Source organism: Sipha flava, unplaced genomic scaffold (assembly GCF_003268045.1).
Source record: "Sipha flava isolate LNK unplaced genomic scaffold, YSA_version1 111_pilon_pilon, whole genome shotgun sequence".
Lineage (NCBI taxonomy): Eukaryota > Metazoa > Arthropoda > Insecta > Hemiptera > Aphididae > Sipha > Sipha flava.
The window spans coordinates 1,980,641-1,997,220 of NW_020271729.1; the positions used below are offsets into that span (position 1 = coordinate 1,980,641).

At 33.1% G+C, this 16,580-nt stretch overlaps 1 protein-coding gene across 1 annotated transcript in view; it reads left to right on the forward strand.

Annotated features, from left to right (window-relative positions):
• The window catches only part of LOC112688598 (protein slit), a 133,297-nt gene that overhangs the window by 81,479 nt on the left and 35,238 nt on the right, over window positions 1-16,580 (forward strand). Inside the window, exon 4 of the mRNA XM_025561877.1 lies at window positions 14,628-14,699. Coding sequence (XP_025417662.1) covers window positions 14,628-14,699 — 72 coding nt within the window. The remainder of the gene's footprint in view (window positions 1-14,627; window positions 14,700-16,580) is intronic.

The following is a 16,580-nucleotide window of genomic DNA, read 5'->3' on the forward strand; positions in this document are numbered from 1 at the left end:
ACTTATAATGCCGAACGTACGCGCGTATTATCGTCCAAAATATACACATCAGTATTCCGAACGACCGCGTATGTGTGCACACATAACAGACACGGGTAGCTACGTCCCAGAACGGTTATACATATAGGGTGGATATTTCTGTGCATGGGTCGAATGGTGTGTTCAAACGTTATTATGGTAGTTATTCGTACGCGCGTTGCAGGCAACGTTCGGGAAACGGATTTCAAATCACTTCTTTGCCCCCGTCACTTCGTATTTTTCTGTGTTCACGGCTAATGGTTTCGGTGGGATAAGGTTGAGCGAACATCAATCCAAAGGTTATCCGAAAACATCTGTACGTATAAGACAAATGGAGTGAACTATACGTGTCTGATCTATTTTTTATCTTTCCTTATTTACTGCCACGGTTAGCCCTTACTTTTTTTTACAATGATAATCATTAAACTGAAGCCATTAATCATTATTACCTAACCTAACCTTAAAATATAATGGATGAAATATGAATATTGTATAAATATTTTTAAGAAAATAAATCCTAGATAATTTTTACTCGAAAATATCGTTTACTCGATGATAGAACGATCACTCTATACACACATTTAAACATGGTCTAGAAAATATAATAATTTACAAACACACGTAATATATTATATAAACTACCCTTCGAATTCTGTAAACATTATTGTTTCCGCGTGGTAACATTAAACATTGATGCGTTTCCACGCGAATCTATCGCAGCCAGAAAAATAAAATACGTGTTTTCACGTCATGCATTGTTCAAATATTTCAAAAATTCCTCATTGCCGATAATATATTTGTATGAAATTAATTCATATATTTTAACTCAAGTTAGAATCTGGGTTTAAAATGTATCTTACGTCTATTCCTCATACGCTATCGGCTAAAGATCTTCCACGTTTATTTAACGTTAATTAATTTTATAATATTTATATTTAAGATCTTATCCAATACTAATCAGATATTCTACAAAAAATAAAAAAAACCAAAAATAAATCGAAATCGGATGAGGTACAGGGACGTGTGAATGATATAACAATATTGTTTTCTCAACCTGTAACCAATAAATCATTGCTTCAAAAATAACAATTATCCGTGATAGAGGTACGTAGAGTTAATAAGATAGATGATAATTTTGATATAGCAGTGGAACCAAATTTCTTAAAAAGATATGTTTAATTTTCAATTAAAAATGTCAAGTGTGTTTAATCAGCACAAAATTAATTAATCTATTTAAAAAATCATGAAACATTTATAAAATGTTAATACCCTGTACAAGCTTCAAGTCGCTACAATTAATATTTATTTAATAACAACATGATCCTATATCGTATACTAAAAATTCATTAAAATAACCAATTTTGTCAATGTTAATTTCCAATGCATACATATTTTACACCTATATTCTATGATTGTGAAAACATATATCTACGAGATATTTGTTAAAAATGTTTAACAGATTAAAAAGTTAAATTACTAAATGAGTATAATCAGTTTATATATCAGAATAATCCAAGACAAAAAAGATTTAATTTTCTATATTTAAAATAAATAACGCATTCAATCAGGCTAATTTAGTTGTAGACCACAAACAGCTTTTTAACGTTTGAAAGACAAAAAACAATATTCTTTTTAATAATTTGTAATCGCATTGAACAATTACATTCTCGAAATCAACAAAACATAAAATGTTATATGATGAATCAACGGACTAAGAGCATAGTTTTAAAATAATTACATTCATCATTTAATATTTTATTATTTTCTATGTCTAAAGTAAAACGACTGACAAACGGCTACAATATATATTAATAATATTAATTAAGACATTAATGATAATACGATGATAGCGTGAACTCAGTAGTAATTTGTTATAACGGAAGTAGTAAATATTGTTTAAGGCGTCGCAGTCACCGGCATCGCCCCTTATAAGAATTAAAATTAAGATGCTCCTACGCATAAGCTTTCACGTTAATTTGTCCAGGTTGTTTTTTTTTAAACACGATTTTTACAAATTTCATTTCCCCGTAGTTACTTAAAGGTCTAAATTTCGATGGTATAACACACATCGTACATTTAGCCTATAATGAAACAAATACCAACCGGGGCGGGCCCGGCGTCATGCTTATCGTGAACAAAATTGTGCGCGGGGAAGCGGTTTGAAAAACGAAAAGAAAAATATTAATAATAACAACCAATTAGCTTCATCGTCTATCGGAATGGTAGTTCGAGAAAATTACGGTAACGTGTAACTGATGCGGTGTCTTGCGGTTAAATGTTGTAGCTTTCGTCGTGACACTGCGACATAGATCTTTGATAATATTTCAATACGGTTCGTTGTCAGATCTATTCAGCACGATCGGTATTCACAGACCTTCCATCACGGAGAGGGAGGAGTATGTGATATACGGTTTGCTATAAGAGTAAATAATTCTTCGTGAAGGGGGGATATCTCCAAAAACACGGGAGGTAAATTGCAAATTTGGTCGTAATCCGGGCCCGCGTGTTCGACATTTCCCCGCGCTCATTTCTACCACCGCGTTAAAACTTAAAACAGCACAGAAAAGGTGGAAATCGTCGTCGTTGCTTTAACGTTTCGATGTTTTCTACCTGGTCGCCCGACGGACTCGGTGTGCGATCCTGGTCCAGAACATTGCGCAGGTGTTTCTCGAACACCGTTGGTGCGCCTCGTGGTCACATTAACATAAGCCGGTCGTCACCGACGTTTCACTTTACGGTCGTTGAACACGACCTCGTCGTTGTATCGCCTATGCCCCGTCGTCATTCTGTCGTCGCGGAGCTTTCGATTTCTCATCTTGATGTAACGCAAAAAAAAAAACCCCCGTTACAACCCACACCCTATTGATGTACAGGTATTCGCGACATCGTTGCGGCGCGATTTCTCGACGGCATCGTGTTTTGAAATTTTGACCGATTTTTTCTTGTTTTCGGACGAATACAAATTTATTCATTTATTCGCTGAAAATTAATCCTCATTAAAAAAGAAAAAATACAAATATTGGTTTTTTTTTTTTACATGTTTTCCAATTTTAACACTTGCTGACGTGACGTGGTTTATTACGTCGAAATTAGTCGAATTTAGTTACTAGTGCGCGACCATTAGAATTAAAATGCATTGTTTGATCGTGGAAAAAGGTACTCAAGAAATAATTGAAAACTCAAGTAAATCCATGTTTTAAGAACGATGGTGAAGAACTAAATCTACTGAAAAATTATACAATTTTCAATTTTGCTGATTTTTAGTTGTACCTACTTCGTATGCAAAATAAAATTAAGTTTTAATTTCAAAATTTACTGGCATAAGATTTTATCCTGTTCACTCGCTCATTGCACGAGCTTACCGTAAATCTTAAATCAAAATTATTTCCGTTTTTTTATGAAAAAAACTACGTCAGATTGGTAAAAGTACTGGTAAATAAGTCTGTAAATTAAATACTTTTTTAATTTTAACAACTACGGGTATATACCTTCGGCTTAGTAAGCTCTTTTCGGAACTACATATAATTTTTCAGAAAATCTTGTCGAAAACTTGTGTGCAGTGCAAGTTAACAGTAGCATGCGATTAACTATAAAGCTATTTGGTTGTATATCAATAAAGAATTATTAACTTTTATATAACCTATTAAGTCAAACATTACGTGATAAACCTGATTGAACCACGGTCATATAAGACACATAAAAATAAATATAGAAATTTCAAATATTTAAATACATATAGCAAAAAAATCTACTCACAAGTGAAAAAAACCGATTAAAGTTCAAAAACACAAAATGAAATGTCGATTATTTTATTCTACATAATAATAATCAACGTAAAAATCAAATTAATAGCTTTGTTTTAACGCAGTAGAGAAAAAAAATGAAAATATCTACACTATCCTAACTCTAATGATAAGATTTTTTGAAATCCATTTTTCATTTGTATTTTTATTTTTTTATTATTATTTTAATATTTATTTTTTTATTCATCAATTATTTATTTTATTGAACCAAATTACTTGTTTTACTTCAATCATTATTATAAATGAATGTTTAAACGTATTCATACCGTTAAATTAATAAAGAAAATTGCGAAATACCTCTATTAAATACCTCATAACATAATGAATTTAAATAGAAACTAACTGTATTTAACAATGTAAAATGCTTTTAAATTGTAGAATTCTTAACAAATGATTAACTCTATGTGCCTTATTGATGATTATATTTATTGGTAAAATGTATTATTTACCATAAATTTAAAATTAATAAATAAACTCAACAATTTCTAAAGTTCAAAATTTGTGTAAGTATTGTGTTATAAAAATTTTAACTGTCGTATATAAATTTTAAGAGAACATCATCCGTTTTAAATGTACATTTACGTTTTTTTTACTTTTTTTTAATTTGCTCATTGATCTTCAATATTTTTGAATATTTTGTTTTGTTTGTAGACAAACTGTAATTTATGGTGGATTACTATTGTTTCGGAAAGATCTCAATTTTAAGAAATGTACATTTTCCACTCGTTATTATTTGTATTTCTGAACCCGAGTGAATATTTCTTATTCGACGATTGGTATTTATGTCACGTTTGGCTACTATGTAGTAAATGTTTTATAAAAATCGTAATTTCAGAATATTTTGACTCGAATTCGTTTAGTTTTTTTGACCCAATTTCTATATAACAATTTAATCAATCTTCGTTAACTTTAAGTATATGTATACGATATTATGCATGCAAATACAACTTAAACTTCTATACGTATAGTATAAAGACAAACAAAAGTTAAAATAGTAACTGTCGATGATATTTGATCAATTGTTTCTAATGCCGCTTTGGGAAGTTCTTATGGTTTATATACTTTATAAAATAGAGATACATATCTCGATAAAAAAGTCAATGAATTGTAACCGCCTTCGATTTATATAATATGTTATACTACCTTCAATCGTTCAAATCAAAATAATTGAAACTTAAGATTAAATATAACTTTATAATTGTATTTTATTGTTTTCAGCAAACAATTCCAAAGTTATTTCAGCTTATTAAAATACATTTAGTTCAACTAAAATGTACTTTAAAATGTGTGTAATTAAAAAAATGGTTGATTAATAATGTCAATAGCTCAGATTACCATTAATTTTGTATTTCTGTAATAAATTGACTTTTACAGGAAAACTACAAAACTACAAAATAATTCATTATCCGCCTTTAAGTAATCATGGATATGATTCAATTTATCAACAAAATAATATGATTAAAATATAAATATGAATTTGTTTACAAAATAAATGTTATATTTAGAATGTTTGTTTTACGAATAAGAGAATTATTTATGTTATTTAATTTTAACAATAGTCTATGATTGAGATTTGAACATACTCAATTATACTAATACTAAATGTTTTTTTTGAATTGTAAACGTAATAGTTTTTTCCAGACCGTTTCATTATTACATTTAACGAATCCAGCACTTTATTTAGCGTCTATAAAATATATAAAGATCCCCAGAAATGGAAACTTATGCCAAAAAAAGTTTAAAAAAACATTTCAGACTAATATACCGCCAAACGTTGAATTTAATTTATTAATGACTTTATATCCCCAGATTATGTTTTTACAAAAGTTAAACATTTATTTTTTTTTAAATAAAAAAAAAAAATGAAACCAACATTTTGGTATTACTTAGATTTTAAAATAAATTATAAGCTTTCACTCGCAAAAAATATAAACCGATTTTTTTCAACCACACAGTAACCCTTATCATAAACAACCCTTTTACCGATAAAACATTTTCTACGCAGATCGCAGTATTTGTAAAAATATAAATAGGTTTTCAATTTCATATGGTTTTTTCTTCTTCACGAATTTATTAAACCATTTTCGCGATTATTAATACATATTCAAGTATTCGTTAATATTAAATGCATATGTTAGTCTGTTACTATATTAGAATATTACTATATTCATGTTTTTTATTACTTATATAATTTCGCTGCTTATAATGTAAATTAATAATTGTAAAAAATAAATTACGCGCTTCGTTATGAATGATTCACGTTATCAAGCCAAAGTTTATTTTTTGTATTTGACTCCCATGTGTTGTCCATGTTGATGCTGTAACGGGAAAATGTTTTACCGTTATAAGCTGTTAGCTAATTTATGTAGACCCCGAGGCATTAATATAGCAGGTGAGATTGCCAAAGGTCACCAAAGTCTGAGGATAATTGCATTTTGAGCCCTTTCACACAGCCACCACACGAGCTTTCATTAAAGTCCCGTCACGGCCGTCCATTATGGGGAACATTTCGTGGTCGGGACACTTTTACCACCCACGGGCAAATTATTATTAATATACTCCGAAATTCCCGTTTAATGAAAAGGATAGTCAACGAATAGACCCACCCCCGACGCATGTTCAATAGTTATAGGAAATATTTCTCGACAATTCTTACCCAGGCTGTGATAGTGGTATATATCCTACACTAAATATTTATATACAAACATTAAGTTTGAGAGTAGTAAATCAGGATTTTTATCTCCAACAAAATGCTCCCTTTTTTTTTTTCAGAATTAATTTTCAGGGGCTTTAGACCCAAAATCCTCACCAGTTACCGGTGGACCGAAAACTCCCGGAACTACCCTCGAACGAATAAAAAATAAACGCCAAGTTTAAATTAAAACAAATGAACGGTATTTTTCGGAGTTTATCATAGCACGCGTAATACACGCACTATTAATATTAATTTTCGCAGCACTTGTCGAAATCCAAGGTTTGCTTATCAAAATCATATCTATTATTATTTTCTCGACTTCGTCTGAACACCATATTTGATCATACCACCCCACTATGTATATATGGATAGGTACATAACATCAAAATACTTTTTATTATATTATGATTTCGGTGAGCATATATATATATATATATATATCGTATTGTAAGCATGCCTCGCCGCCCGCCTTTGTTGACATTTAAAGTTTAGGCGATATAATGGTTGTCGTTTGCAAAAGTCTTTTGTGCGGCAAACGCGCGTGCGTAAACTTTATTGTTGGTTGACGGATTATCAACGTCGGTGCACCAACATCGAGTTCCGTGTGCAGCTGAAAAGCTAATAATACTTACGCCGAGCGTTCATGAATGTGCGTGCGTGCGATGCAAGGGAGGACAGAAAAAATTCTTCTACTCTCGAGATAATCGTATACACCACCGTACCGTGGCCATATTCACTCGGTTTTTAGCGTTTGCGAATGATGGTCCACGCGTTGTTTTCTTCGCGTGTTAGGGCTCTTTTATAAATAAAAAAAACCTATACAATATATCAGACCTCGGTACGACGAGTAATAAGCCGGATCCGAGAAGCTTTCGTTGAACAATGTCCTGACCTTTTTCTAAATACCAGTGGCAGCATAGTTACGCAGTCCGAAACAACTCGAACTAAGTTAAAATATTTAACGCAACCGTTTCGCGCACGATAAGAATTATTGTAACCTCGTCTACCGGGGGAATTTAATCGCACAATAATGTTAGATACCCTTAAATACATTTACACTATTCGCTACTCTGTACTACTCGTTGTTATCAGCTTAACCAATGTATGCATATCGTGTACATCGTGTTCTATCGTAATATTATGTATATATTTGTATGTACAGACAAAACGCCCAAGTCCCTGTTGAACCATAATACGATATTCCAAACACATGTACACCGTATCATTTCGTAATTCGATTACTTCGAACACGCCTTTATCGTTTAAATATTTCAAAAAATAAAAGTCTATAATTTAAATGCAATTATATCGGTGGAGTTAACGCACGAACGCGCTGCGGACGTCTTCAATACGATTATCATATTTATATTTTTATACGTCCCCGAACTAGTCGTTACATTTTTTATTAACGTATCGATTTCGCTGGAATATTATTTTATGATATCGCTTTTCTCGTGCACACTCCCGAAGTTATCATAGTCTTTTAATGTGCTGTTTTATTTACATCGAGTTCATAATTGCTTCTCTGGAAGTAATCATAGGTTGTACTTCGAACATCTAATATATATTTCATTATACTGTCAGTTCTATCTTATTTAGACGTGTTTAACGTTTTAGTCGTGTCAATTTAAACATATTGAATTCAATTAGGATGTAGAACATTACTTATTGCTTACAATCCGTTTCAAGCTCATAAATTACTAACAGAAACCAGGAATGCATTTCCAACGGTTGTTTACTAGATCTGCAACCACGCAACATATCGAATTAAATATAGTTGAAGAATTGTTCGTGTAAATTATTCCATTTTTTTTTTTAAATAATTTAATGTGTTTGATGAATAAAAAAAAAAACGAACCGAATAATCGAATACAGTATTTTTACCCTTAACAAACATACAACGTAAGAGCAACCTTTGTTCGTCAATTAAAAACAATCTTATGTTCACATTTAGAAGATTAACAATAGTACTAAAATGTAATTTAAGAGGGTGTTGAGCAACTGCCAACTAGAATTAGAAACGAAACACCCGGTTAACGTATGGAAAATGTTTTAAAAAAAAATATCTGTCATTTAGAATTCTAAGGTTTTTTATTATTATTTTGTGATGAAAAAACGATGCTGTATAAGTTGTTTTCAATTGGTTATTTTCGAAGTAAACTTCTTTTCGATACATCAGCCACAGACTGTTTATAATAAGCATTTTTCTAATATGTCAAATCTTATCTACTCGATATCTATGGAATGTCGGCAAACTCCCTAAAGAAAAATATTATTCATCCTAAAAAAAATAATTTATTGATTTGATATGTTTGTATTGTTTCGGATTTTTTTTCTGTTAATGTAATTAAACAATTTTGATCTGATATCATTGTTAATGTGCGTGCTATTTTTATTTTAATTTTTATTTTTTTTTTTTTTTCTTTATGGTGGCTATTGTAACGCATATCGCGATACATTTCTCTCTCTGGACCGCAATTAATAACACAGGAAAAATATGTTTTTTTACCCCGTACTCGTGACAAGGACGTCCACTAGATAACGTTTAAATATATACTCTTTCGAGAGTTATTTTAAGTGCAAAAGTTCGCTTTGAACATGAAGCAAAACGTTGTGAAGGAAGAGTAAGGAATTAGTTTTAATTAAAACGCCCAGAGAAAAGAAAAACGATTTTCCACCAGGTAATTAATTTTTAATCAGTTTGGAAAAACTTTTGGATTTTAATAGCTTTTACAACCGTTTTGTAACCGGACAAGAAGGGTAAATTTAACTTATTCATTATAAATACTATTTATAAGTACTGTATATACTTGACTGATAGATTAATAAAAAAAAATAATATTGCGAAAATTTAATAAATATCATTTGTGGTTACTAATCATTGCAAGGCAATTCAAGGAAATATTATATAAAATATAAAAACCGCATAGTAAATCGATATCGATACATGAAAGTATATTTATATTACGCGAATCTTATGTTTCAAAATATATCATTCCCACGTGTTCATTACACTGGATCGAAAGAAAATATGGTTATCCTACAGACAAATAAATCAATATTTTATTAGAACTAATTATTAACTGATATGTTATTTTAAGTTGTGTTTATGAGAAATAGATATAATATTAATGACTGGTATTTTTACATCCTTAAATTTAAAATGAAACCATATTATTTAAACTAGCTGATATAGTGGGAGTGTATATCGAATACACTCTTATTATCCATAAAAGATTTACGACTAATATGAATTCATCAATCTTTTTATTATCCATTGACCCTTTCGATAAGTCTATGTACAAAAAATGTATTTAAAAATTGTCTTACATTGAATGTATTGTAAATTTATCGGTAAAATTAAATACATTTTTTTTTATATAGGTACATTTTTAATAAATATATAGTCATTAAACACAATTATAATAGTAAATAGTTAAAAGAACAACTAAAACTACAATGTATTATACTTTATAAAATGTATCAATTAAGAATTCATATTATATGCACGCATATATATTACTAACATATTTTTTTAGTTTTCAATATTAAAATGCTCATATTTTTTTAAAGATTCAGAAATATCTATGTACTTCAAATTTTCAAAATTGAAATACGTGTAAATAATATTTACAATTTATATGTATGTACAATAAAACAATGTCATTACTATATTGTACGAATAATATAATATGATGTTCATACAGATGCACTATTTCGCGATTAAAAATGTTATTTTGCACCAGCGAGTATAACTTCTTCTTTAATGTATAAATATAAAAATTGAATACGAATACTGGTATTTGAAATCGAAGATATGATAAACCGTTGGTCGATAAATCATGTCCACTAGACATTGGATCCATTTGTCTTAAGAACCGATGACTTTTCGGCGTGAAATGTCGAGGGAAATTTAAACTAATGCCCCATTTTCTTTTCTTTCTTTTACTTTGTTATTTTTATTTTACTCGAGAGCGATAAATTTCTATGCCAGTCACTTTCAGTATGGACCGTATACTCTGACTAAGAAAATCTGTCGGATTTACGTTGATCTAGTTATGTTGAACCAAAAACTTTACTGATAACGTCTGTTTCGAACTTTCACCGGTATTGAAGTTTCCTGCCAAGGTTTCTGGTTCACGAAGAGTTTTCGGAAAAGCTTATTATTTCTCGTTTTGGAGCCAAGTTAAAAGATCCGTCGAAGTGTACAATGCACTAACTTAATCCCCTCCCACTGACCCCTCACAAAAGCACCCTAATTGCTAATCAACCATGTGGACACCTCGTAAATCCCAGTGAATCCTTTTTTAATAAGAACAACAACTGCCATACCCTCTTATTTGCTCTAATTAATTGAGAGATTTTATAGTTTTTTTCTCTAGTTGTTATTGACCGCGACCAAATTGAATGTTTAGCCAGGTGTTGTCGCAATGCGGGTAAGCGCAATAATATAGAGCCATACCGCCACCGATAATCCTCTTAGTTCGTTTCCACCTCCTCTGAGTTTTTATGGACAAAGAAGCCGTAAAAACCACGAGTAATCGGCCATTTGACCGCAGATGTTCTGTTGATAATAACCAATGTGTTGTACGAGGTTATATTGCTTCTAATAAAATAAATAAAGTTTAAAACTTTCACTCTACACTTGTTGTTATACGGCTTGGTTATGTACAACTATATGGATCGATAGGTATATTGGAAATCTCGGCTAATCATTAAAGATGTACATATTATAATCCTTTTACTTACCTATTTTGCACTCCTCTCGATTAGTGGTTTCATTGCCATTCGTTTGAATTGTAGTTCAGTGACAAATATTATACTACAATTGGAATATACGTAGTACGAGCTTATTCTAATAAATACTGTACTTATTGTTTTCTCGTAATGTTAATGTGTATTGATGTGCGCGCAGTGCAACGCATATTCCGTTTGAAATAAATACCTCCCCCTCTCGCTATCTTGAAAGAATTCACCAATAAAAAAAAACCTACAAAGTATCCAATTATAAAATAATATATGTGATGATTTAAAAGAACGCAACTTACATATGTGTATTAAACATTATTTCAACTATATAAAATATTTATCTGCATTGCAATAATCGGCAATATACTCTGATTTCGAAATATGTATAAGTATTTATGGTTACTACATTCATAAAAATAATTAAATCGTTTTTACGTTAAAGTATTTATTATAATAATAATATACGTCAAGAATAACGCTATTGAATAAACGCATTCGTTTGTATAATGTGTTATAAGTTATAACTTATAACTTATGCAACTAATATAACTGGTAGAAGTATAAATTTATATATTTATGTATATAGATTTTGAGTGTAATCAAATAATTTCATAAGGTTTTCAGTTATAATGGCTTTCAGTTATTGTGAATTTATCAGCACTAAAAACAAAAACAGCAAATAAAATATATTTTTATAGGGACACTAAGTCGATAAAAAAAAAAAAAAGAAAGACCATTTGTTTTACTCTACGAGTATCTGGCTGTCGGCAATAAGAGGACCCTATCCCATTCGATGAATACTGTAAGAATCTATACGGTTAGCGTTTCTATTGGATGGAAAGTATGGCTCTTATAATCAGTAAAGAAACAGTTATATAGTCGTGAATAATTCCAGGCTCGGCGCTTTAGTAATACCCCTGTACATTATCTTGGAACCCTTAACCCAAAGACCGATTTGATTGCATCGTGAACACGGGTAATCACTTCCCGAAAGGTCTTCCCCCATACATATATAAAAACAAAGAAACGCTTTCAATTGGATTAAACCCAGTTTAATGTACCATATCCTTAAAAACATCGACAATCGTCGAGCGTATTCCTCACTAGATGACTCATTATCGCGGGTATGTAGTCTGGACAGAATTGAAATAGTTTTTTTTTGTTTATGGAAATAATTATCTAAACACTTATGATTAAATAGTGAATGTTTATAATTCTAAAATGAGAATTTAGCAATAAACTATATAACTATAAAAACAATAAGACCTAATGAAAGAAAAAAATTATTTACCACAAACCTAACATTAAGAACGCAATTAAACCGTATGAATTAATGTTTAAACACTCGTTTGGCCATTATTCAATTTACGATCGACTTTGACAAAAAAGTATTTACAATTTGCTAAAAATAATTTTCAAACCGAACGAGACGCATAGTTCATAAAGTTCTTTGGTACGTTTTTATTTGAACAATCTGAAAACAAGTGAAGTTGTCAAGTTTTAAAGAATAAAAGTGGCACGCAAGTACCTATACACCATCAATGGTATCGCCGTACTACCAATGGACATAAATAATACAAGTGGCCAACTCTGTTGCGAAGCTGTTCTGCAAAAGAAAACCAAAACTGTTCGCCTAAGCGAACTGGTGGTTGAGTATTTCCGTTGGTCTTGTTCGTTTCAATCGCGAGAGGAAGTCAAATGTGATGTACGAAAAACAGAGAGAAAAAAATAAATAGAAACGTGTTGGAACACACGCGTGCATAACTTAGCGGTGCAACAAAGGTAGACGACGCCCATTACGCGCAGTCGTCTTGGCGACGGGTATTTAGATACGTATCGCGTCGACCGAAGAGCAACGGCGGCGGCGCACAATTTATACGACCAGTCGCCCGATAACTACGCGGACTCGTCGTCGACGGACGTATTTTGTTCGTTACGCGGTCCTGCTGTCCCGTCTCGTAGATCTCGCATTATCGGCCTTGAGATCATTTCCGAACGATTTGCAATTCAAACGCTTACAAACTAGCGCACACGCGTCGTGTTTACCGCAACAGTCGGGAGTCGAGAATACCCCCCTCCTCCCGACCATCCTGCGATCGTTTAGGGTCGTTGTCGTGATTTCGATGAAACGCGAGATCAATGGTATGAAGTATAAATTTGAAAACAAACGTCATATAAGTGATTACAACGTTTTGGCAGCAACGAAGTTAGACCATCACGGTCGAAATAATCTCATATCTTTGAATCGATGAAATGATTTATTTCATTTTTTTCTACGTCCATTCATACACACATGTGTAAACGAATACGACCAAGTGCGACGCAACGGCTCCCTAAAACACCATGCAACACCACTGTCCGTGTTTTTCAGGGTTTTTTTCAAGGTTTTCCACGGTTCACTCATCTTCTTGCGTCCTCCTGCGTTCCGCTTGATCACGTCGTTCGCGCACATTCAACGGAATAACAATCATAATCGAACAAACTAATAACGGCCAAACGTGTCAATGGCGGTCGGGTCTTAGGTGTACATTGTTTTGTATTTCATGCAGGCGGACGTTATCGAGAAGGCGTGTTAAAATGTTTTCGCATTAAAATTAGAATCCCGGGCCGGCCGCGTGCGATACACGTACAGTGTTTAATGAACTGCCCGGGATCAATGACGTTTTATTAGTGGTATTCTTCTAGTGGTGAGAGGTGGGGATGGGGGTAGAAGGCAAAAATGACCGCTAAAATCTGACGGGTCGATGATTAATAGAGGTCCGTCGATCGTTGTTTTCGGAAAAGCGTGCAGCTACCGCCGCCCGGTCCGCTGCTGCACTGTACACGTAGATGAGTTTGCAGAGTATGCGTTTTATGTTGTCGTCCGACCGTTAACTCGTATTGTACAGCACTCGAACGCGGTACGCACACACGACTTTAGCAATTGGTCAACGTCAACTCATCGTACGCGCAATTCACCCGGCCCTGTGCGCGGTAACAACACATACGGACTATAAAAATCGACCGAGTGCGAGTGACGTTTGTGTCAATACGTTCTCCGGGTGTTATCGCGCAGACGGTAATAACAATTTAATAACCGAGTCTATTAGTTACATGCACTCCTTTACGCGCGAAAACGTCTATGCGTGCGCGCGTTAATGTGAGCGGAGGAGAAAAAATAGGCGTGAGAGACAACTGCGGCGAGGACGATGAGAGGTGCGCGTGCATGATGGATTCTTTTACGCGCCGGGGCCGCGAGTACATTATTCATGCCGGTGACGCGAGATAACAATTGGAAAAGAAAATGTCGTGTTGCTGTTTTTTTTTTTTTTTTGTGACCGTGCACGCGCATGAAAATAATATCGTCGGTTTTATGTTTTCAGGCGATTAAACGGCAACGAGCTCACCGAGGTTCCCGATTTGGCGTTCTCCGGCAACGCGCAACTCTCGAGGCTGTAAGTATATTTCATCATAATTCGCCCGTTGAGTACTCAATACGATATATGTACAAGTAACCGTGTACCACGCGCACGATATGCGCGTTCTAGGTTTGCAAAATGATATCAACGGATCGTCTCCGACCAACGCATTATCCGTGTCTTACGCGCTTTCAATAAACATAACTACTATCCGTACACGTTTTTTCGATGTGTGCATGATACGTATGGATGATTTCGAGTTGACCAATTCAAGTACATTGTTTTCGATATTTATGCGATGTCGCGATCCGAACGCGCGTACCCGTCTGTTGTGTGTTTATACTGTATCAGACTGTTTACCAACATACGCGTTGTGCAGAAACTTTAGTTCTTGTACGTTTATATATTACAAAGAAATCGATAAAAAATAATGGTCTCGTTTCACTGTATATCCGCCGTGCGCACTATACGAGTCTGCGTAAGCGCCGCAGACCACATGTCAATAAAAATAAATAACCGTTTGGTATATTGTACGTTGTTTTCGGGGAGGAGGGGGCGTCCGAAACGGGAAAAAAATAGTTTTTCCTCCCGCGCGGACGGCAGGGCTGCGGCAGCTAGTCTCCGAAACGTACAGTCTCGCTGGCACTGCGATGTCAAATTATTCGCAAAAGGGGTCGATATTGACGCGCAGGAAATTCCTCGACGACCGCTGATTATTCACGGGCCCCCGGACTCCGGTTATTGATATTTCATCCGTGAAATTGGATTATGCGTGTATCCTCGCCGCTGGTCTTTGTTCGTTGATTAATTACCCGCGGGCAGGGATTCATCTTCCTCCGTCTACCGCTCCTCGTGTCTTCCGGGATTCCTACGTGGTTCGTTGCAACTCCATCCGACCACCCCACGTGCAGTAACCGTCTACGCACCCTGATCCCTGAAAACGTGCATTACGCGTAAAGATCATAATCTGTCGATTTAAATGCTATTTGATTCTTTTGATTGCAATAAAATGCATTATATTATATAACTGATTTACATCAAAAGCGTACACTAGTATATCGTATGGCTATACGAAGAGAAAAAACGTTCACCGACGAAACTCGTTAAAACACATAAAAACAAATTGTTTAACGTTGTGTTTTATTTATTTGAACTATTTATATTTATTTTTTTTCACAAAACCGCATGTTGAATTTTTTATTTTTTTATATATATATATATTTTAAAATCGACGAGAAAAAGTAACGCATACGGTCTATGTTATAAAACATACTGAATTTTAGTTGGTCATAAAAATGTTTGTGTTTATTAGGTATATATCTTTTTTTTTTGTTTCGTCAATTTTTTTGATACATAGTTAAAAACTTATTTGCGCGTTTAACTTTTTAAAATAATAACATACCGACAAATAGAAATAAAAAAGTTTTCGAATAAATTTGAATAATTTTTAGTATCTCTATCTATAATGAACATATCTGATAAATGTTGTTTGTACGTCAATGTTTAGAGTTTTTTTTTCATTTCATAACCCAAAGTTAAGTAGGTTGTTTTCATTTAATAAAGATTTTGAATGTCTATTTACTATCAAATTTGCATAAAAAACAGCTCAAATCCATTTGACTCTACAGTTATATACTCGTAAATTTCAGTTTTTTCGCAATAATTATTTGATTTTGAATTTCCTGTGGATGGCATGTTAGCTGTTAATTTAATCGAACGATAATCAATCGACATGTCTATGTACTGAGACGAAATAAGAAAACTTTATCACAAACACAACGCTTGTCACGTCAAAAGCGCCACAGGTTATTTCCAGAAACGAAAGTTTGCTCTTACAATACTGAGAGCAAATTTCACAGTTTTCAACTATAAATGAACATTGTGTGTGTGTGTGTGTGTGTGTGTGTGTGTATACCT